At 37.2% G+C, this 24,323-nt stretch overlaps 1 protein-coding gene across 9 annotated transcripts in view; it reads right to left on the bottom strand.

Annotated features, from left to right (window-relative positions):
* PIK3C2A (phosphatidylinositol-4-phosphate 3-kinase catalytic subunit type 2 alpha) overlaps nt 1–24,323 on the bottom strand; it is a 104,881-nt gene that overhangs the window by 31,231 nt on the left and 49,327 nt on the right. For all 9 annotated transcript variants that reach the window (XR_004479889.2, XR_004479890.2, XM_033416176.2 and 6 more), the window contains 10 exons: nt 19,749–19,906; nt 18,151–18,271; nt 17,388–17,499; nt 16,157–16,236; nt 15,963–16,026; nt 8,888–9,031; nt 7,022–7,070; nt 6,731–6,941; nt 4,391–4,513; nt 3,134–3,301 (listed from right to left, as the gene is read on the bottom strand). Coding sequence is in view for 7 of the 9 variants with exons in the window: in XM_033416176.2 (XP_033272067.1) it covers nt 3,134–3,301; nt 4,391–4,513; nt 6,731–6,941; nt 7,022–7,070; nt 8,888–9,031; nt 15,963–16,026; nt 16,157–16,236; nt 17,388–17,499; nt 18,151–18,271; nt 19,749–19,906 (1,230 nt within the window). In the remaining 2 variants the exon portion in view is untranslated. The remainder of the gene's footprint in view (nt 1–3,133; nt 3,302–4,390; nt 4,514–6,730; nt 6,942–7,021; nt 7,071–8,887; nt 9,032–15,962; nt 16,027–16,156; nt 16,237–17,387; nt 17,500–18,150; nt 18,272–19,748; nt 19,907–24,323) is intronic.

The raw sequence follows: 24,323 nt of genomic DNA, 5'->3' as shown, positions 1-24,323 counted from the left end.
TTGAGGTTGACTGAAATGCCTGTAAATCATTTGGCTTTCATGATAGTAACTTCATCAGGCTGTATGCAAGTTATACCTTAAACATAAATTAATTTTAAAAGAATTTCAAGACCAGGACTTCTGATCACTGTACTACAGTACGTTAACAGACTAAATCATTAACACTTTCTCTATATGTATTAATATAAAATCATCTCCCCTCTTAATTTCTGAGCATTTTTTGAATGTTAAATCCTAACATTACCTAGATTGACTACACTACTTGCCAAAGTCTCAAGATTAACGGCATCAGCTCACTGTTTTAAACAGTAGAGTGCTGGATGCAACTATTTAATTGTCTAACAAAAGTCGGGGCTTCCCTGGTGGCGCAGTGGTTGGGATTCCGCCTGCCGATACGGGGGGCGTGGGTTCTTGTCCCGGTCTGGGAGGATCCCACATGCCACAGAGCAGCTGGGCTCGTGGGCCGTGGCCGCTGGGCCTGCGCATCCAGAGCCTGTGCTCAGCCGCGGGAGGGGCCGTGGCAGTGGGAGGGCAGCATACCGCATAAAAAAAAACAAAGTCAACTGCCCTTCCCCTTACTCTTTTGAATTTTGAAAGAATGTCATTCATCCAATAAAAAACATTTATTAATAGTCAAAAAAAAGTTGCAAAAAATGATAGTACTTCTCAAATGAAGTAAAGACTCCTGGTGCTTTCAAGAGCACGAAGGTTTTCAAAACTGACTCATTTATAAAAATTAATGATAATGATATAATTACATTTAATTTTCTCACATAACTATTCCCTGACACTAATTTATCAAAGACAATTGAGGACTTCCCTGGTGGAGCCCTGGTTAAGAATCCGCCTGCCAATGCAGGGGACACAGGTTTGACCCCTGGTCTGGGAAGATCCCACATGCCACGGAGCAACTAAGCCCGTGTGCCACAACTTCTGAGCCTGTGCTCTAGAGCCCGCAACCCACAAATACTGAGCCCGAGTCCCACAACTACTGAAGCCCGCAATCCTAGAGCCCATACTCCGCAACAAGAGAAGCCACCGTGTTGAGAAGCCCGTGCACCGTAACGAAGAACAGCTCCTGCTCATTGCAACTAGAGAAAGCCCACTCACAGCAACGAAGACCCAATGCAGCCATAAATAAATAAATAAATTTATAGGGGTGGGGGGGAAAGACAATTGAGAACACAATTCTCCTCCTTTATGGGGCCAATATTCTGTTTTAGAGTAGTCATGGATTATATTTAGCAAACGGTTCTAAATATACATCATTAATAGCAATTTCTTTTTTTAAATTTTTTTAATTTTTTGGCTGTGTTGGGTCTTGGTTGCAGTGTGCGGGCTTTCTCTAGTTGCGGCAAGCAGGGGCTACTCTTCGTTGCGGTGCGTGGACTTCTCATTGCAGTGGCTTCTCTTGTTGCGAAACACGGGCTCTAGGCGCACGGGCTTCAGTAGTTGTGGCATGTGGGCTCAGTAGTTGTGGCTCGCGGGCTCTAGAGCACAGGCTCAGTAGTTGTGACGCATGGGCTTAGCTGCTCTGTGGCATGTGGGATCTTCCTGGACCAGGGCTCAAACCCAGGTCCCCCTGCATTGGCAAGTGGATTCTTAACCACTGTGCCACCAGGGAAGTCCTAATAGCAATTTCTTCAACTGCTTTTATCTAGCCTTTGGCAGTTCAGAATTATGTCAGGTGTCAAATAAAATTTGAGCCCAAAAGAAGTTATAGAATAAAAAAATCTTAAACTGCCTCCTCACATATAGGGGAAGTGACTATAAGAAAAGAAAAATGTGTGAATAAATGCTATATTTAAGTACATAAGAAAAGAATATTTCAAAAACAAAACTTATGAAGTCAGTGTTTCAAACACCACATGATTTTTAAAATGATTACTGGAAATTCAAACTGTGTTTGTCATTTAAGAGGAAAAAGGAAGTAGAACTAGATTAGCAGAATTTTTTAACTCTTATTTTTTAATTGTTTTATTGTAGGTTAAATAGATCAGTTATTAAGTCATTTCCCCAAAACTGTCCCAAGGGACACAATGTTTTAAAAGATGTATTCTAGAACAAAAAAAGTACTATGGTATCAAATAAGTCTGAGAATGGTAATATAGGATAATGTTAAGAACACAAACCCTGGGGCCAAACTGCCTATATTCAAATCCCACTTCTGCCACTTACTAGCTAAGCGCCCAAGGGCAAGGCACTTTGATTCTCCCCTCTGTAAAAAGAGATAATAATAATACCTACCTTCATAGGGTTGTTGTGGGGTATATAAGGCTATGTATACAGCACTCAGACTAATACCCAGCATACAGTAAATGCTATGCATTTATAATTACAGTAATATTATTATTAAACACAGTAGGCTTCTTGACTGCAGAACTTTAGAGATTCTTTAATATGCTAATGTCCTTTATCATGCTCCAAAGTATTATCACGTGCTATATCATCAAACATTCCAAACTTATGCAATTAAATTTTTTTTTCATTTAGGAAAACACTTGATGGTCTCATGGAACATATTATTACTTAAAACATAATCAAAATAGCTGAAAGGCCAGCTACATTATCCCAATGGCTATTAGTAGACACAAAGTTCAAAAGGAATTCCTTTAACCCTAAGGATCAATTAATTTTGCATACATGTGGGACTTTTGAAGATTAAAGGCCAGGGGTCCATAGCAGTAAGGGTAGATCAGTTAGGTAAAGGGAATAATATGCAGTTGTAGACTCTCTTAAACTGGAGAAGGATGGGGAAGAGATGCGAAGAGGGAATTCGCATTGTGGGGTTTTTTTAAATATATCAAAGGAACTTGTAAGACCACGAGTATTATGTCATAACATAATGCTTTCCATAAATTACAATTAAAGAATGAATTGGCTGCTGCTTTTCTTCTGGAATAGTGAGTGGCAAACAATCCTTTGAATACCCATATAGATATGTTCAAACTATAGCAGTACAACTTTGGTTTCCTCTGTGTCTCTGAAATGACCTCCTTTAATCACATCAGAAAAAATGAGGCAACTCATTATCTCATCACGTACGTCACTGTTCCCCACTCCACTCTCTACCCAATTCTCATGCTGCAGGTGTGTCCACAGTAACTCACCATTACAACTCAGTAACACTTACCGTTTAAAGTCAAAAAGAGGTAAAGAAACTTTGCCCAAAGCTTCTGGCCCCTTTCTCTGCTTATTAGAATCAGGGGAACTTCCACTGCTCTGATTTAAAATTCCAAAAAGAGTAAGGTGAAGTAGTGATTCTAATGGCAATTGTGATATCTGGATGGGAAAAATGATTCTATGGGGGGAAAATGTATTAATAGAAAAAACAAATTAGACTGAATATGAAGTTTAATGCTTTAACGAGACTGACAATCTTAGGTATTTTATTTGACTCATCAAATAATCTTTAATCCTGAGTAACCTTTACTTAAGCAGTAAGCTTCGCTAACAAATACTATAAAAATCTTAAATAAATTTCATTATAATTTCAAACACATAACATTTCTCTCTTCAAAAATTTGTTAATACCTTTACTTAAGACTGGCAATGTCAATTTCTAGGCAAAATAATAATCATTTTTATTTCCTTTAGGAAAAGCTAGATGAATGTTTGAGTATTTCTGATTCGAGATTTACGTGTGCACATACATACACAGACAGACATATATGTTTACCAGTGTTTTGTTTTTGTTTTTTTTAAATCTGAAAGGACACATAAGGCCAACAGTGGTCACTCTGAGGAGCGATGAGATGGTTAAGAGTGAAAAATAAAGTGACACTTTCCACCCCACATGCATTTTTGTATTATTTGATTGCTTTCACAGACATGTGCTATTTTTATAATTAAAAAAATAAAAGAAAAATAGGAAACCATTAAATAAATGCAGAAAAAAAGTAAAAAGTTCTGCAATTGCCTCCTTGTCTAAATAATGAAAGCATTCCCTTAGTTTGAAGACAATATTTTAAAAATATTAACAGTGCAAAATATCATCTTGTACATGGATTTAAGATAATTTTACAAATCTGTTAACCAAGAACTAGGCTTCCTATATACAGTGTTACAGAATAAATACTGAGCTAAAGCAATGTTATAAAAAACCATCTTTGTAGAATTATACGTAACTTTAACTTGACAAAGCCCAGTAAGAATTGATGGCACCTTCTGCAATTTAACAATATGAAGATTTAAAAGAATATTTCAGAGTTTTAAATGAGAATTTCAGTCCATTCGATAGAATTGTATCTAGAAGAGACTTTAAGATATCAGTAAGAATTTAATGAATTTTAATGGAACTTGTAATTAAAACTGAAAGCTGTATGCATAAATGAATAAAAGTAAAGAACACGGCATACTGAAAGAATAAAAAGCCAGAAATTTCACTTACAGTTCATCCCATTTAATAAGATAGAAGAAATTCTTATAAGTGCCAACCTTCTTTGATTGAATAGGTTTAAAAAGATCCTTTCCATTGTAAGTCAGGGAACATATCAAGAAGTATTTTTCATAACTGAGAAAAGAGATTAATTTTTATTTGATAATACAAATTAGTTAACTAATCAAATATGTATCATTAGCCATTCTTACCTAAAAGTGACTATTATCTGAAATAATTTGGTTACCATTCACTTGAATTTATGGAAAAACATCTAAAATTTAACTATTGCAAATCCTACAAAAATAGAGGCATAGCAAAGGGAATACCGAAGGGAACATATATCACTAGGTGCCAGTCTAAAGGAGCCATATTGATACCAGCTGGAGAATTTATCTCAATTTTGTGCTCAGTTAGTTACTAGCTTTAGATTTTAGTTAAATGACACTGAATAATTCTTCATTTCTAGGTAAATTCTAGGAAGTAATAGTACAAACATTTATCTCTCCTAGGTGCTATTTTCCTTTGCTAAGCCACTGAAATAGAGTCGGTTTAGCATATTAATGGTGCATGGGCCTGACTTGCACTGAGCCAGTCTTCCTACTCTATTAGGAGGCTTCCATCCAAGGGGACAGATGCTATTGCATTCTTTCACTGGACAGCAATGATTTAGCCCCTAACTGCTACAAGTACAAAGCCGGGTAATACAGTCAGGCAATCTTGTAGAGCAGGAGTTTTAGGTTCAATAAAACTGTATTCTACTAGTACTCTAACTTACTGCTAGGCTTACCCATTAACCATTTTGTTCATACAATCTGTTAATCATTCTAAATATATTTCAAATCTAATCTCACTGGTTCACATAGCTAACTATTTAATTGCTTTTCTCAACCTTCTCCTTTTTTTTTTTTTTGGCCACGCTGCTCGGCTTGCATCATCTTAGTTCCCCAACAAGGAATTGAACCCATGCCCTGGGCAGTGCAAGCACGGAATCCTAACCACTGGAACCACCAGGGAATTCCCTCAACCTCTTTTTAAATCAGCATTGTATTGGGAGTTCCCTGGTGGGCTAGTGGTTAGGATTCCAAGCTTTCATTACTGTGGCCCAGGTTCAATCCCTGGTCAGGGAACTGAGATCCCGCAAGCTGTGCGGAGTGGCCAAAAAAAAAAATCAGCATTGTATTAACTTTCTTTCCATCTTAATTATCACTGTGTTGTTTTCTACTGAGTATTTGTTCTCCTCATTAGTGTCGCTAAATTTAATTGTGTGTATACATGGTTTTGTATGGAGGATGTGGAGGGTATTATCTCTGTAACTATTTAAAAGAGTGAAATACCTTTAGACACCAATAGTACCCATTTAAATGCAAGTTCCAAGAGGGCAAAGATTTTTTGCTGCCTTGTTTACTGCTGAATCCCTAGTACTAAGAATACTGCCCACAGATGGTGCTCAGTAAATATTTACTGAATGAATTAATATACCACTTTCAAGTCATTATATTATATATTACCTAATGCTCAGTTTATGTTCTAAAGCAGAATTTATGTTTGGTATCTATAACTAGGCTTTATTTTATAGCTATTTTATATATATATATATATATAGCTATTATAAAACAATTTCATTAAAAATATTCAATTTGAGGGCTTCCCTGGTGGCACAGTGGTTGAGAGTCCGCCTGCCGATGCAGGGGACACGGGTTCGTGCCCCAGTCCAGGAGGATCCCACATGCCGTGGAGCGGCTGGGCCCGTGAGCCATGGCTGCTGGGCCTGCACGTCCGGAGCCTGTGCTCTGCAACAGGAGTGGCCACAACAGTGAGAAGCCCGCGTACCGCAAAAAAGAAAAAAAAATTCAATTTGGGCTTTTCAGTTTATACTAGTCTTTTCCAAATAAGTTGAAGGTGGCAAACTTTTTGGCACTGACAAAAAAATCAAAAAGGAAAAACCCATATTAAAAATTCAATAGAAGAAATATGCTCTTGCATACTTCAAAGTCTAGCAAAGAGTAAATTGTAAACTACTAAAGAGGGACAAAAATGTGCTATAGTCCCATTACCCTGGTTCTAAAGGAAAGGCAGAAACAGCAGTCATAAATTGACTAATTTATTAACTAGCATTTGCCCTTGTAAGTTTAAACATATTTTCCTGCCTTTTATGTACGTAGTGGGGGTGATATATTTTATTGGAACAGCATCAAACATCTCTGTAATCTTTAGGAAAACCACAAAGGTATCTGGTGGATCACGTATCATCCATTTAGATGCCAAGGTAACAGTGGATGCTGACATTTTTCAAGATTAGATTAGCTTCTAGGTGAAGCTATACATATCTCCTTTTAAATAGTTACTTACTTTGATACCCAGTTACTCGAAATTCCATGTGCAGCAAAAATTGTAAACTGGAGCTGTTCCATTGTGGTCCATGCTTCCTTGATGTTCCTGTTACTGTGGGCACAGTCTACAGAACCCCTACCAGAATTTGCATGGAGTCTGAGAAGATCATAAATTGCTGCAGTTAACTGGTCCATGCTTACTTGAACAGGATTTTCAGGATTCAGTGAGCCTAGGTTTAAAGAAATTGTTAATATAATTCTCTGAAAAAGCAACAATTAGTCCTAAAATTTAAGGAACTTCAATACATACCTCTAGTTGAACTCTTGCTAGTGTCTCCTCCTCCAGACAGTGAAGTCACCTGCTTACATACATACAAATTAGTGAGAAAATCACCCATGAGGTAATATAAAATGTTTACCTTTTATCTCAATACATTCATTAAATTCTATATCAAAGAAATCCTTCATAGGAGAAACTTCCAAGTGTCCGCAGAATAAAACAATAAAAAAAGACTGCAAAAAGAAAATGAATATCCCAAATCAAATAAAGAGATGATTTTTTTTTCTTTGCGGTACGCGGGCCTCTCACTGCTGCAGCCTCTCCCGTTGCGGAGCACAGGCTCCAGACGCACAGGCTCAGCGGCCACGGCTCATGGGCCCGGCTGCTCCGTGGCATGTGGGATCTTCCCGGACCAGGGCACGAACCCGTGTCCCCTGCATCGGCAGGTGGACTCTCAACCACTGCGCCACTAGGAAGCCCAGAGATGACTTTTAATATGAAGAAAATGCATTTCCATTACTTGCTCTACTATTAGCATGATAAGCATATCCTTAAAGAAACTAGACTCTACTTATTACCCTTTAGTGTCTCAAAAAAAGCTCTTATAATTATTCGAATTGAGCTCTCCTACTCTCTGCTCCTTTATCCAGCAAATGAATATAATGAGTAGAAGCCTCAGACAACATTAGGACCATGGCAGTTTATCACCTCCAAGTGATTTCAGACATATTTTTTAATTTATAAAAACAAGCACATAATAAGAAAGGAAAAAACAAACAAACAAAACACGAGAGATCCAAATTTCTATATACCATAAGAATAGGCTCTCTGTGAGAATGAATGGATTAAGCTAGCTCCTAAACATTTGTTGAGGAACATGCCAACAATATAACTTTTCCTTTCTTTAAATTTATCATGTCTTGTGATCCTTCTCTCATCCTTCCAATCAAAGCTATGAACATCCCTCTGAAAATAGTTAATTAAATCCCGGTGGAAACATCATGGGGAGAACTTTTACTAAATGCAACAGTATGATGTCAAGTGAGGGCTCCTAACCTGGTTGCCTCTGAGGCAATTTAAGTCACTATTACTGAGGCTCCTGGGTCTTTCCAATAGGAAGGAGGTATAGTCCAAAGTAGAACTTCCCCGTTGACAATCATGAACACTTCCATCCAGAGGGAGGGAAATGTTAGCTATTACTATCCAGGTCCTTCAAGCGTAGTATTACCTTAAAACCCCAAACCAACTCATTTTTGCCAGAGTTACTCTCTACACACAAAAAGTTCAGTTGGGCATCCACCTATTCAGTGTCAACTCTCACAAAGTTCTTCAAGGCAGTCCATCTCCTCTTAGGAATTCTCCACCTTACCAAGTAAGTGACCAAATCAGCTCAAAAGTAAAAGCCAAAGTTAAAACGGTAACACTTGGGCTTCCCTGATGGCACAGTGGTTAAGAATCTGCCTGCCAATGCAGGAGACATGGGTTCAAGCCCTGGTCCGGTTAGATCCCACATGCCGCAGAGCAACTAAGCTCGTGTGCCACAACTACTGAGCCTGCACTCTAGAGCCCACGAGCCACTACTACTGAAGCCTGTGCGCCTAGGGCCCATGCTCTGTAACAAGAGAAACCACCGCAATGAGAAGCCTGCGCACCACAACGAAGAGTAGCCCCCACTCGCTGCAACTAGAGAAAGCCCGCACGAAGCAAGGAAGACCCGACGCAGCCAATACATACATACAAATATACATAAATAAATAAAATTTATTTTAAAACTAAACAAAAAAAAAGGTTAACACTTTGTCTAGCAGTAGCAAGAATCTCCCAGTTTAAGTGATAGATGCTCACTTAAGTACATATTTGCGCGTGATAAAATGCTAATTACTAAAAAATACTCACTTCAGCACTTTTACTCCTTGGAAGATTAACTGCTCTCTTTAGCTTCTTTACTGATTCTGTAATGGCAGGAGTCTCCACACCATCTAAAGCACTGCAGATTTTTCTTACAGCTTTAATTACTTGATCTACCACTCTATGTTGGTTCTTTAAAAATAAAAAGTAAAATAAACATAAGCATATGAAATTTAAAGGATCTATTTCAGAGATGAAGTAAAAAACCAGACATTTCAGATGTGCCTAAGAACAGATATCCTTTACTCTTTTGTGATGAAAAAGAAAAGAAACAAGATAGCTTTTCAATTACATAAGTTACTTTGAAATAGGAAAAAAGCAGGCCTGGTTAATTTTCACTCTGCCTGTACAATTATTCATATGCAAATGCCTTTAATTTCTTATTAGAATCAGAAGCAAAAGCAATAAATCACTAACAAATTATGAAATCACTTTAAAAAGCTAGAGTTCTTTTTAATTTTCATTTTGTGAATAATTTCCACATTAAAAACATCAACACTTCTCGCTCTCCTGCAAAAATCTGGTATCAAAAACCAGGTTGTTCAGAGACTGGTCACAAATTAATAACACTGGGCAACAGTTACTAAAAGTGAGTCAACTTTTCAGCATCATTTGCATCTATACAACCAACACTTTCTAAGTCTTGTCTGATGAAAAAACTTCTGTGAGGACAATCCCTCCTTACTATTCAACCACAGATCATTTCACCATGTAAGTATACATGTACAAATATATTATAAAATAATTTACCTGATGAGGATGATTCAAAAATCCTTCTCCACTCCCCCATCATCGTTTTAAAGTACATATCTCATTAAGAAACAAAAACATTCTTATATAATGGATTAATTCATCAAATATTTACACCAAACTTAAATGCCAAGTACTGTTAGAATGGGCTGAAACTCAGTACTGTACCATCCCTTAAACATTTAAAATTTTCCACCTTTGAGGCTTGGCTACCATAAACCAAATGTTCTCTTCATCTTCACGTGTAAATGAAACCACCTCATTTTCTCAAATACCCAATTACCTTGCAGTCCTCAGATCCCGAAGGTCCCAATTTTTGCTTACTTGACTTGTATTTCTTATTTTTGCTCTTCCACCTTCATGCAAAAACCTTTCCAGTTTTGAGGCTCATGCCATTCTCCTATACTATTCTCCATCATTTTTTATATGCCAGTTATCAATTTATTGTCTATCAGTTCCAAATCCACCCTTCTTTGCTCTACTCTGTGATACAAGAACTTGACCTTACAAACATTTCTCCTTTGCCAGCTAGCACAATGTTAGGTTTTGTCAATAGAGGGCACTGAAAGGACACTCAAAGGCAATAACAGCAGGAAGGTACTTCTCATCAGGGTTCCAGTCCTCTATTTTTAAATTCAGTATGGAAGCCCAGTGGTCCTCAACTACCCGCTCCAGCTGTACCCTCAAGCCATGCTCCTCCAATCTGACAGCTCTACCAAATTTCTTTGCCATAGGCACCCTGTGTGCTCCTGTGATAGCCATACCCTCTTCAAAGAGGCCAAATTTCAGCCTGGGGCTGAGGGAGAGGCTCTATCATAAGTCCTCAAAGTTCCTTCACTATCCACATTACTCCTCAACTGTAGAATTGATAATTGCGCTTCTTTGCACCTGTTACTTCTGGACCCCTCAGAGCAAGGCTGGCACTTTTTTAAGGCCTGACAGCAAATATTTTAGGCTCTGTGGGTCAAATAGTGTGTCACAATTCAACTCTGCATGAAAACAGACACAGATAACATAAATGAATGAGTAAGGCTGTGTTCCAATAAAACTTTATTTACAAAAACGGGCCAGATTTGTCATGTGAGCCATAATGTGCCAACTCCTGCTTCAGTCCTCTTTTACCCCTTATAGTAATTAATTACCTTTTACTAATTAACAATTCTTTAAATTTCCCTGTTCAAAAAACGACACTATAGTTTCTGTTGCCTGACTTGGCCCCTGACTGACTGATCTGCCTTGCCACTGACATGTGGTCACTTCCCCTATTACATGCCTTATTTTTGCTCTGGACGTTTATCTCTATATTCTATAAGAAGCCTCAGTTACACAAATGTCCATGTGGGGCTTCCCTGGTGGTGCAGTGGTTGGGAGTCCACCTGCCAACGCAGGGGACATGGGTTCAGGCCCTGGTCTGGGAAGATCCCACATGCCACAGAGCAACTAAGCCGTGAGCCACAACTACTGAGCCCTCGTGCTACAACTACTGAAGCCCGTGCTCCTGAAGCCCGTGCTCTGCAACAGGAGAGGCCACCGCCGTGAGAGGCCCGTGCACGGCAACGAAGAGTGGTCCCCTGCTCGCCGCAACTATAGAGGGCCCACACGCAGCAACAAAGACCCAACACAGCCAAAAAAACCTGTCAATGTTGAAAAATTCACAGCATCTTCAACCCCATAATTGTACCCTATCAGAATCTTAACCACAATACCATATTCTGATCATAATCTCCTTTGCTTCCAGCCCTCACACCCTCATTCTGACCAAACCTGTTCTCTGAGCTCAGAGACTTCTCTGCTTCTTCTACCAGGCAGCTAGTTCTTCTAAAGAAAATCTCACAACCATAAAGATCCAACAGTCTCCAATTTCAGCAGGCATCTGCATGCCATTTAACATTCCTTTTACAAGCCCTGGTCAGCTCTCTTTCCCATTCCCCTTAGAAGATGAAGCCAACCATTATTCCTTGCCTCAAAACCCCTACTTGCCACCCTAACTTCATTTTAGTGAAATAAATTAACATCTTATCCCTAGAAAACTAAGACCAGGAGGGATCAGAACTTTGCAACTTCCTGACCTCTCCCATAAACCTACCTAAGAGAAATCAAGACATACATCCACACAAAGACTTATACATGAATGTTTATAGCAGCATTATTCATAATAATCAAAAACTACAAACATTCAAAATGTCAGTTATTGGGTAACTGGATAAATAAAATGTGGTATATCCATACAATGGAAGTATTCAGCAATAAAAAAAAATTGTGGATACATACTACATGGACAGAGCTTAAGAACAGTATGGTATGTGAAAGAAATCACATGTAAAAGATTACATAAGGTATGATTCCATTTACAGGAAACCTCCATTAAAGGCAAACCTACTGAGACGGGAACCAGATCAGTAGTGGTTTGGAGCTGAGGATGGGAATGGGGAATGACTGGAAAGTAGTACACGGAAACTTCTGGGAGTGATGAAAATATCCTAAATGTGGACTGTAGTGACAATTATACAACTCTATGCATTTGCTAAAAGAATCATTGAATTGTACACATCCAATGGGTAAATTTTACAGTATATAAATTATACCTCAATAAAGCTATACAGAGTCACTATTATTTCTGATAAGATGGTCAGTGAAGAGCTCTCTGATTAGACAACATTTGAGCACAGACGTTAATAAACTGAAAGGGTAAGTCATGCAAGTATCTGGGGAAAGAGCATTAAAACAAGGGATAAGCACAAGGGTCCCAGCTGGGGAGCATACCTGCAGATCAGCTAGAACAAAGGAAGAAAGGGGTAGGAAGCCAGATCAGAGAGGTAGTGGGTCAGAATGTGTAGGGCCTTGAAGCAACAATTAGGGATTTGAATTTTACTGACTGAGGTGGTAAACAGTATTTTGAACAAAAGAGTGGCATGATTTAATATTTTTAAGGGTTTACAAATTTTATTAATTTTTTCAAAGAACCATCTTTTGGCTTTGATTTTCTCTTATTTTACATTTGCTTTCTGTGATTATATTCATTTTTTAAAATTTTTTTTTATTTTGGAACAATTTTAGATTTACAGAAAAGTTGCAAGAATAGTAAAGAGAGTTCTCATTCAACATTAAAGGAAAATGGGTTAAGTAACTTCTTACATAACCATGTTAAATTTGTCAAAACTAAGACATTAACACTCATTAAATTACTATTACCTAAACTGCAGGCTTTCTTCAGATTTCACCAGTTTTTCCACTAATGTATTTTTCCTCTTCTAAGATACAATCCAGGATACCACATTGCATTTAGTGATTTATTTTTAAAAGATAATTTTGGTTGCCTATTGAAGACAGGCTATAGAAGGACACGTAGAAGCTGGAAGACCAGTAAGGAACTGCTGTTAACTACTATAGCTGACTAGGAGTATAGTTTTGGTGGTGATGAAGGGTGGTCACATTCTGAATGTATTTTCGAGGCAGAGCTGACAGGAATGGGACTGCATATGGGATGTGAAATATCTTTTTCTTGAGAAATAAAATATGACTACAAGGTTTTGGCCTGAGCAAATGGAAGGACAGAGTTGCCATTTATTAAGAAGGGGAAGACTGATGAATAGATATGAAGGATAGCATAAAAATTCAGTTTCATATATCTTAAATTTGAGATGTCAGACATTCATATAAAAATATCAAGTAATAGACACTTGAATCTGAAGTGATGATCAACATATGTAGGGTATTTAAGGACATGAGATTAAACGAGATCACCTACGATATGAATACAGAGAGAGGAAGAGGTCCTAGAACTGAGCACCCTGGGCATTCTAATGTTCTGGAGGTCAGGAAGATAAGGAGATCATAAGGAGCTTCGAAGCCACAAGTAAGAGTGAACACAGAGCAGACACTGGAAGTAGGAGAACCAAGAATGTGGTATCCCAGAAGCCATGTGAGTGTTTCAAGAAGGAAGAAACGATCAACTCTATCAAACACGATAGAAAAGTTGAGAAAAAGAAAGACTAAGAACTTATTACTGGAATCCTGATCATTGAAGTCCTTGATGATCTTAAGTGCAGTTTCAGAGAACCGTTGAGAATGAAAGCCTGGTTGGAGTGGGTTCATAAGAGAGTGAGAAGAGAGGAAGTATAAGCAGAAAAAACAGATTAACTTTCAAGTTTTGTTATAAGGAGCACAGAGAAGTAGGGTGATTGCTGCAGGGGGATGTGGATTTTTTGTTTTATTATAAGATGGGAGTATACCCATGGCTCCATTCTTGAACTTTTTTTTTTTTCTCTACCTGCAGTGGTTTTCTTGGTGATCTCATCCAGTTTTATGGCTGCAAAATATTTATATTCTGATGATTCCCCAGTTTATTATCTCCAGCCTGGATCTCCTCCATTAAATTCCACACTCATATCCAACTGCCTACTCAATATCACTACTTGGATGAATAATAGTCATCTCAAACAAAATGTCCAAAACTGAGTTCAGGTCTTCCCCACAAACCTGTTCTTCTCTCAGTTTTCTACATCTCACTAAAAGCAACTCCAAATTTCCAAATGCTCAGGTAGAAAACCTTGGAATTATGCTTCTCTCTCTCTCTCTCATGCTCCACATCCAATCTATTGGTAAATCCTCCTAGCATTAACTTCAAAATTGTCACAGAATTCAACCCCGTCTCATCACTTCTGGTCCAAGCCATCATTCTCTCTCCTGTGACTAAAAAAAAATCTTCCTCATTCATTTGTTTCCACTATTGCCCCCTTCCTCACTCTATTCTAGCCTAGCAGACCTTATACATACCAGGCACACTTCTCCCCCAGATAACCAGGTAGCTTCTTCCTCTCCTTCTCCAGTTCTTTACTCAAGTTCATTTTCTCAATGAGGCCTTCTCTGATTACCTTATTTGAAATTGCAACATTACCCTCCTCTATGTTTCTCTAATAGCACTTACCACCTGATATAACATATGCCTTGCTAGTTTATTTTACTCTGTTTCCTCTAACTAGAATGTAAATTCTCTAAAGAGCAAGGATTACAGTTTCTTTTGTCCCCTGCCACATCCTCAGCACCTACAACAGTGCCTTGAGAGAGGAGATACTCAGTAATATTTGTTGGATAAATCAACATAATTATATATTCATAAAAAGTATAACAGTAGCTAGAAATCTGGAGGTCATCCTACACTATTTCTTCTTCTCTTACATCTCATTACCTATCAAAATCTAACCAATTTTATCTACTAAATATTGTTAATCAGTCCCTCCTCTTTACCTGTACCACACTCACTGTCTTTTACCTGGACTACTATCAAAAACTTTCCTAAGTAGTCTCCCTGAAACCAATCCTGCCAAGTTTAAATTTAACTTCCACAATTTGGCCAGAGTGACTTCAGAGCTCAAGACTAAACAAGTCACCCACCCCACCCCACTCCACTTCCTACCCTCTGCTTAAAACACCTTGAATGGCTACAGGAGGGGTCAACAAACTCTTCCTGTAAAATGAAAATAGTAAGTAGTTCAGGCTTTGCAGGACATATGGTCTCTGTCCCAAATACTCAACTTTAGTATTAGAGCACAAATGCAGTCATAGAAAATATGTAAACAAATGGATGTGGCTGTGTCCCCCAAATTTTTCTTTACAAGAATGGGAAGTGGACTGGATATGGCCCCCGATCTGGAGAATAAAGTAAAACTCCTTCACATGAATTATATGGTGGTAATTTATATCTGGCTATTTCCAATTTCATCTTTCAACCTTCACTTCACACTTTGTATCAGAGAAGTGCTTACACTTCCACATATGTATCGCACCTATGTACTTTTGTTCACATGCCCTTCCCAACTATCTTCTACCTAACTCATACTGTTTAAGACTTGGCTCCGGCAGCATCCCTTCTTAGAGGCCTTCCTTGAACCTTCAAGTTGGGAGAAGTGCCCCTCATCAATCTCTCAAAGGACGCCAAAACATACCTCTATTCTACATTTACTATGTTGAAATTCTGTTTAAATCTTTCATTGCTAGTTTTAAGTTCCTGGTAGGTGGGGATTAGGTCATTCATTCTCATAACTCCAGCATCTAGCATATAGCAAGTATTCAATAAATGCTTTTTGAATTGAAGTGAAGGTTCCTCTTAGTAATAAAGTTCAGGTAACTCAAGCACTACTGAGAATTTTTGTTAATATGTTGGGTCAGAAAACAAGTTATCAAATATCAACTTCAAGAATATAGTTTAAATAGTCCTTCTAAAATATTTAATCTAATTCCAACATTAGTATTTAAGAGTGTACAGAGAAAAGAATCTTTAAATCATCAAGCCAAAATGTGAATTAAGACTTACTTCAATTTGAAGAGCCAGTTCCACTTGGTTGTGATAAAAATCTAAAAGTTCTTCAACAGGATGTCTGAAATAAAGAAGTTATTGTGGCTGAAAGATACCATATGCAAAAATGATTGTTTTATTCACCAAAATAAGTGCATTCACATCCAAAAGTAACGTCTGAAAACCTGAAATTAATGTTTTAGATGCCACACCTTGTCATGACTTCTTTATAAGGTTTTTCTATTTGATGCAGGTGTTTGTATAAATCCACAGGTGTTTCATCATCTTCTGCCTAAATAAACATACAGACAAATGTTTACCAAATAATGAAATCCATTCTTTGGTCTTTCTATTGCCAAATTAAGTAAGGTTAAGCGTATGATAAATTCTTGAAATGAAAGTGACTTTTGAGAACCGAGGCCTCTGCTATAGAGAGAGAATGGAGAGCTAAAAGCACTTTTAAAGATGGCGGACAGCCAAATGAAGGTGGGGTGGGAACCAGATGAGAAGAGATCATCTGAATTTCTGCATTTTTTATAATGATAACCAAATTTCCTTCTACCTTACCTTCAATAAATAAGGCACTGGTCTCTTCAACCATAACCCTTATTATTCAAAATACTCAAAAACATCATGCCTTAAGAAACTGAAAAGAGAAGTTACTAATGATTGTTAAAATGTACTGAGTTTTGTGAAATAGTTTCCACCCAAGTGAAATAAATTCTACCTAACATAGGAGCAAAACCTAGGAAAATAAAGAAAAGAGAAAGTAGAAATGATTGATATTTTTCCTCCTAAAATTCTACCAAATGAATGATTCTCTTTAGAGGTTAAAAGTCATCAAGTGTTTATACAGTAATAAAATGGCCTAATTTCTTGCATTCTATTTTGCTTTAACCTCAAAAGAAAGTACTACAGTTTTAAAACAGAGAATTAGTTTTCATTTTGTGAAAAATAATATATTTTTCTCAGTTTGGTGCAAAGGTCAATGTGGATCTTTTTCTCCCCAAAACCATGTTTAGCATTCAAAATCTTTCTTCTTCCTCATTTCTCCTTGACTGACCCTGATGTTTTCATTGTGTAACTTGTGTAAAACTATTACAAGCCAAACTTTTATAATTCCTCCACTTTGATTTTCAAACATGCCTCCAACTCTGAGTAGTATGCTACCTAAACCTCCATGATTGAAAGTCTCCCCCCGGTCTGCTAAAACTCTCCCCACATCTGCTTTATCCCGTAGGGGATAAAGCGTGCCTCACTCCCAGTCAAACCCAAAACTCTCAGAGCACGTACACATTGCAAATTGGCTGATTAGCAATTATTTAGAATTACATATTAATCCAAACTAATATTAATCTAAAATTAATATTCAATAATATCTAAATTAATCTAAAATTATTTAGATTCAACCAAATGCAATTCAGTTATAGGGTACACACTTACTGTTCGGGCCAGATTTTGGCACATTGCGCTGAAGGTCAAAAGTTGTAGTTTAATCTCCGTGTCCCATTTTCGACAGTTTTGAATATGTTCATGACTTCCAAGACAATGATTACTGTTAAAATATATCAATTATTCATCAATGTTATTCTCCTCAAACTAGAAATTATACAGGTGAGAGTAAAATGTAAATTTTACTCATCAGGAATTGAAGAGAATGGTAAAATACAGAGACTTTTTTAACCAAGTGTGAGCATTTAAATAGAGAAATAATTCTACATGAGAAGAGTTAAAGCAAAGAAGAAAGAAGATGAAGACAAACAAGGAAAAAAAACAGGGACAGAGCATTTCTAGTAGGTTCAGAAAAAGATTCATATAATGATTATTTCAGGCAACTAAAAGGAAATCACAACTAAACACTGTGTATAAAGTAATACTGCATGCTACAAAGGGAAAATGGAGTCCCTAATGATGTAACTATTTGCCTCTCTGCAGAAAGAAAAACAACTTTAAATTCACTTGTCAACCAATTGCCCACCATTCTTCCCATCTAAGACTATCAGCTTCTTAAGGGCAAGATCCTCTACTGTCTTAGACACAATGTCTTGGACAACGTATATCTTAATATAAGTTAACTGATCCAATAAACCAATTCACTAGGACCCAATGTGGTTTTAGATTATAAATTTAACTTGAAATTTTTCTAATTTAATCCATTAAAATGAAATTTCCAAAAATGTTGCTCAATAATTAAATGAATACTTACTTCTGTAGCACTTCCTCTTGACCACAAACTTTAAGAACATAGCTGCCAACATCTACTTGATTCAAGTCATCATGTACCCAGCAAAGGGCTTGCATTATTATGATTTCTACAGTAGAACTCACTGTAAAAGAGTTAGTCATCATTTTCATTGTATACATTCAACACTAAGTATATACCTATTCAGACTGTATGTCTTACAATCTAAAACAGCACTATATAAGAGAACTATAATGCAGGTCACATATGTAATTTAAAATTTTCTAGTAGCCATGTTGAAGAAAGTAAAAAGAAACAGATGAATCTAATTTCAATAATATATTTTATTTAACCTAATATATCCAAAATATCATTTCAATATATAATTGGTATTTCAAAATTACTAATGGGATATCTTACATTCTCTTTTCAAAGTAAGTCTTTGAATTCCAGTGTGTATTTTACACTTATAGCACATCTCAATCTATATTAGCCATATTTCAAGTAATCAATAGTCACATGTAGCTAGTGGTTATCGTATTAGACAGGGCAGATCTAAGCTAAGAAAGCCACCTCTGTTTTACAGACTCCTCCAAAAAGGATGACATTTAGCAGTGTCTAGCAAACAATTATTTAAACCAAATCATAAGGAAAAAGAATCACCATTTTAAACATTTGACATTTGCCTGGTAAATTATCCAATGAAGAATAAAAATATAGAAAGTAGGAAGTATTATTCAATTATCATTCTTCACAATAGCTGGATACTAAGATTACAAACCATTAAAAACTAAAGTAACCTATTTCTATACTTAGAGCTTTTATGTTCAACTTAGAAGACAGTGACTACATTCAGAATTCATGAAAATTAACAGCTTGGCAGAAAAGGCCATAAAACCTCTATCTAATACAATAGCTACATTTCTGAACACATTTATATGTATCATAACAGTTATTATTTAAACACACAAAGCACTTCTACTATAAAATGGTTACATTTCTTAAAAGAGATGTACACTATAAATGTGCACATTTATGAAGCACCAAACAATAGGCATTTGATATATTTTTAAATGAATCAGATCTTGATATATCAAGTCAAAATTTGATACAAATCAAAACATTTGCTATCAATGCTTATCCATGCTTATTTCAATCAAGAAGCTTATTGACCTTACTTTCCTTCAATTTTAGTATTAATTCTTACTGCATACGATTCCCCAAACCAAAATTTAAGGTATGTTTAAAGAGAATAAGTCTTCCTTTAGAATATAAAGAATAGGACTATAATTAGCCTTGCTAGCTAATGCTTTTGGGCTTTGGCCAAGAGCCACTGATTAACCAAATTACTCAGCATCTTTCAGAGAAATATGTAGTTATAAAAGTAAACTGTTTTTTCTCTAACCCAAACCACAGAACTATCCATATGAACGCCAATTTCTAGAAAGGGATAACTAATGCATGTTAAGTATTTTACCCCCCCCCCCCGACACACACAGAGATTTTTAAAGGATACCTAATGATAACTGAGTCAGTTTATTAAAAGAATGATAACATTAACATTTTAAACATTTTCTCCCTAATCAGAGCAAAACAAGATCGTTGGGGAACTATGAACCTACCATCGCATGTAAAGGTAACTGGTAGCTGAAATCCTTCAATTTCAATGGAGACCTTCACGCTAGCATTTTCTCCACATATGTTTCTTTGCACTGTGACTGGACTTAACAAATAGCCTGGATTTGTGCAGTGATTGGTATATGGAAAACTGGTCTTCAATCTATTCACAAAAAACAAGAAATTAAATTCTTTTTTTGAAAGCTGCATTTGAGAGCTCTGAACAAGGCTTTGCATGCTTATAGCCATTCAATTCTGTGTTACTGTCCAATTCTAGAGCAGCTCAGGAGAAATGCAATGAATGGACCCCTGTCAAAACTCCAAAACACCGGCATTTGCCTTTTAAAAAACAGAATCCAAGGAAAGAGATTAAGTACTGCCAGGACCGCTTTGGTAACACTATCAACATCAACAAAACACACACTGGATACACAGCATTAAATGAGGTTCTCTGCTTCAGATTTTTGGCTAAACAGTATAATTTCACAAAATGTACATTTTTAATGAACCACTGACAATACAGGTGATAGACCTAAATTGTAATTGCCAGAGGGATGAAAAGTTTGTTGTCTTTTTAACATCTTTTTTTCTGACATCCTTTTTCCTACACAGTTTTTGGTTGTTAGCATGATAGAAAAACATAGACAATGGGTTTTTACAGTGCTATGAGGCCTTTATTCCCTCAAAGTGATTTCTAAGACTTAGGGAATGGCAAAAAAATTGCCTGTGAAGTGTTTTTGGTATTCATAGTAGCAAAATAGTTTAAATTTAAATATATAAGGCAGGTGTATGGCTCATCTCCAGATAGCACTTCTATTATCTGAAGACAAAGGAGGATTTGATGCCTTCTTTAAGCCTGTGGGCTTCCCTTAACTGACTTTTTTCTGGAAGTTAGAAGACAAACTCCACTTCTCCCATCTGCTTTTCACAGGGCTATAAACGGAATGAATGCTGGAAGTGTTATCTATTCGCTTCTGTAGAGATTAAAATAATCAAGTTATAGGAACAGAATAAAATAGTTTGAGTTGACAATAAGAAAGGTTCTGGAGAGGCAGGCAGCAAGTGTAACTATTTGTGCACTACTGCTAGAGTCAGACTTCCCAAGTTTAAATCCTGTTTGTACTACTTACTAGCTGTGTAATCTGAGGCAAGTTATTCAATCTCCTTGTTGCTTCAGTTTCCTCTTCTATAAAATGGGGATAATACTACTACTAACTTCATGGGGTTGTTGTGAGAATTATGTGAATTAAGTTTATAAGGACACTCAGAACAGTGTCTAGTACATGGTAAGCGTTATAAGCATCTCGTCAAATAAATGAATAAATGAATAAATCTGGTTTCTGCACTGTGATCTTAAGTGCCACAAAGGATCCAATATTAAAAAGAAATGTAATTGAAAAAAAAGGTAATAGAAAGTAATAAACTTAAATTGATGTTGGAAATGCACCTTTAGATATGGACACATTACCTTCAAATATTTGATTGCTGCCAAGCTTACCCCTCTGTAACACAATGACAAGACCTTCACAGGACCCAGCCTAAGATTTTTTATTGTTTCTCACATACTTGGTATTCTTGTTTCCTATGAAACAAGAAATACCACATGAAATAAGATACTCACAGCAAATCACGTAGCTAACTAATATATAAAACAGTAAAGAACTTTATCTATATCCAAGGAAGCCTTCAATTTTCAGAAATCCTTAAGGATGATAAAAGGAAAATCAGAAATTCCTGATGACAGTTCAGAAAACAAGAATTTACTGGACAAAAATTCTAGTGATAAAAAGTTACATATAAAAATGAGGGTTTGGGGCTTCCCTGGTGGCACAGTGGTTAAGAATCCACCGGCCAATGCAGGGGATGTGGGTTCGAGCCCTGGCCCGGGGAAGATCCCACATGCCACGGAGCAACTAAGCCCCTGAGCCACAACTACTGAGCCTGTGCTCTAGAGCCCGCGAGCCACAGCTACTGAGCCTGCGTGCCACACAACTACTGAAGCCCGTGCACCTAGAGCCCATGCTCCGCAACAAGAGAAGCCACGGCAATGAGAAGACTGCGCACTGCAACAAAGAGTAGCCCCTGCTCACCACAACTAGAGAAACCCCACACACAGCAACAAAGACCCAACGCAGCCAAAAATAAATTAAAAATAAAAATAAATTTATTTTAAAAAATGAGGGTTTTTAATTGAATTGACACTACTTTATAAGAAACTTGAGTCAGCGTCATTTAGAATAAAACTAACTAAATGCAGAGGTGAAAACCTACAGGGAATCCTTGGGATCAAGACATTTTTGTAGAATATAAATATTAGATTGGAACCATATATGAGGAAAGGAAATTAAAGGCTATTCAGAATGACAAGTGTAAAGTGTAGTTTTTCATCTTACCCTAGGGGACCACAAATGAAGCAGAAAAAATTTCCACTGGTATCTAACATTCCTCTGAGAACTTTCTCTGGACCTATGTAACTAGTAGATACAGCAAGTTTTGTCAATTATGATGAGTGTGAAAGGAAAGAAATAAAAGAAATAAAAACAAGAAAAATGCAGTAATAATTAAATGTCCCGATTCAAAGTATTTTACAGAACTTTAAACTGAAAGTGACCCTTGAGATCACTAGTGCAATTCCCTGATTTCACAGAAGCAAAAAAAAACAAGGCCTAGAAGTAGGCTTAACTGTAAACAAATATCATCCTGACAATCTTACACTAATGTCATAGCTGAATTAAAATAATGAAATTAATCATTTTAGGAGATTTCAAAAAATGAGGCATTTACTAAGAGTATAAACACTTGTTTTTAAAATCTGCACACTGGAAAAAATAGAAAGTGACATTAATTTCTTCAAGACATCAAGACTTCTCCTGACTCCAATCTCTAAGGTCAGAGGGGAATGAAAGAATTTTCTAGAACATGGCTTCAAAAACACCTCTCCCTCTTACTTCTCTGAAACATTTGTTGCAATCCCACTCTAACAGAAATAAATTACAAAAAGAATTCATTGTCTCTAGTTCATCTGAGGTTTTAATATTACAGAAGCCATTTGTGTGTGTGTGTGCGCGCGCATGTGCACACATAAATAAAAATGATCATTTTAGCTTAGTGGCAGAGTTTGTGTAAATAACACTAAGATTCAAATGCAGAAAAAAAGGCAGATCACAGAGAGCCTAATCTCTCAACATGCAAAGCTTAAATGCAATAGTCACTCAACACAGTCTAATAGACAAGGTTTGTTTGGAAAGAAAATTTTAAAAACTCGATGAACACATATCAGATTAATACCAAACCATTAAGATAAAACACATACCAGATTAATACCAAACCATTAAGATAAAAGATTATTTCTAAACTGTTAACCACACATACATAATGGTATAATGGAATAAAGGCACAGGTAATTTCTAACACATGCAATTTGCATTCTCAGTCACCTAAATGTCTCTTCTATTTTAAACGTCTACTGAAAAATATGAGTTTTAAAAACACAGCTAAGAGTAACCTTTGGGCTTCCCTGGTGGCGCAGTGGTTGAGAGTCCACCTGCCAATGCAGGGGACGCGGGTTCGTGCCCCGGTCCGGGAAGATCCCACATGCCGCGGAGCGGCTGGGCCCGTGAGCCATGGCTGCTGAGCCTGCGCGTCCGGAGCCTGTGCTCCGCAACAGGAGAGGCCACAGCAGTGAGAGGCCTGCGTACCGCAAAAAAAAAAAAAAAAAAAAAAAAGAGTAACCTTTTCAGGAAAGAAAAAGTGACTCTACTGATATTTTTCTTCTTTTTTTTCCCTAAGGTATCCTGAAGAAAAGGAATGCTGGTTAAAAGGTGACACACAGGAAGATAGAATTTTAATGAAATGTTACCAATAGTCTAGAAAATCTAGTTAAATATAATAAGTCCCATATCATAAAAATGATGAATATACTCGAAAATGATCTGGGAACCCCAAACTCTGCTTTGCTTAAACCACACTGGGGAAAATACTGGATTCAGAATAAATCTCCTAGTAGTGATCTACTTTTCCTTCTTTTTTTAAAAAATAAATTTATTTATTTGTTTGTTTTTGGCTGCATTGGGTCTTTGTTGCTGCGCACGGGCTCTCTCTAGTTGCCGTGAGCGGGGGCTACTCTTTGTTGCGGTGGGTAAGCTTCTCATTGCGGTGGCTTCTCTTGCTGCGGAGCATGGGCTCTAGGTGTGTGAGCTTCAGTAGTTGTGGCATGCAGGCTCACTAGTTGTGGCTCACGGATTAGTTGCTCCGTGGCATGTGGGATCTTCCCGGACTAGGGATCGAACCTGTGTTCCCTACATTGGCAGGCGGATTCTTAACCACTGTACCACCAAGGAAGTCCCTACTTTTCCTTCTTTTGATAACAGATCTCATCCATTTGGCCACAATGTTTGTTGTTCCACTCCCTTCTTCCGTGGGATTTTTCTATCTGGTGCTGACTGAAAGTACACTCTCCTTTCTGTTAACAAGACCATTAGAATATCAAAGTCTAAGCTATCGGTGGTTATATTCCCTGCCTTCAAAACTCCATCTCTAGTAGAAGCCAACATGCATGGTGAAAGGGCCCAGGGAGAAAA

This window comes from Orcinus orca, chromosome 8, assembly GCF_937001465.1.
Source record: "Orcinus orca chromosome 8, mOrcOrc1.1, whole genome shotgun sequence".
NCBI lineage: Eukaryota > Metazoa > Chordata > Mammalia > Artiodactyla > Delphinidae > Orcinus > Orcinus orca.
Note: the sequence above shows the minus strand (reverse complement) of the source record. Positions and strands in the feature narration are given on the sequence as shown.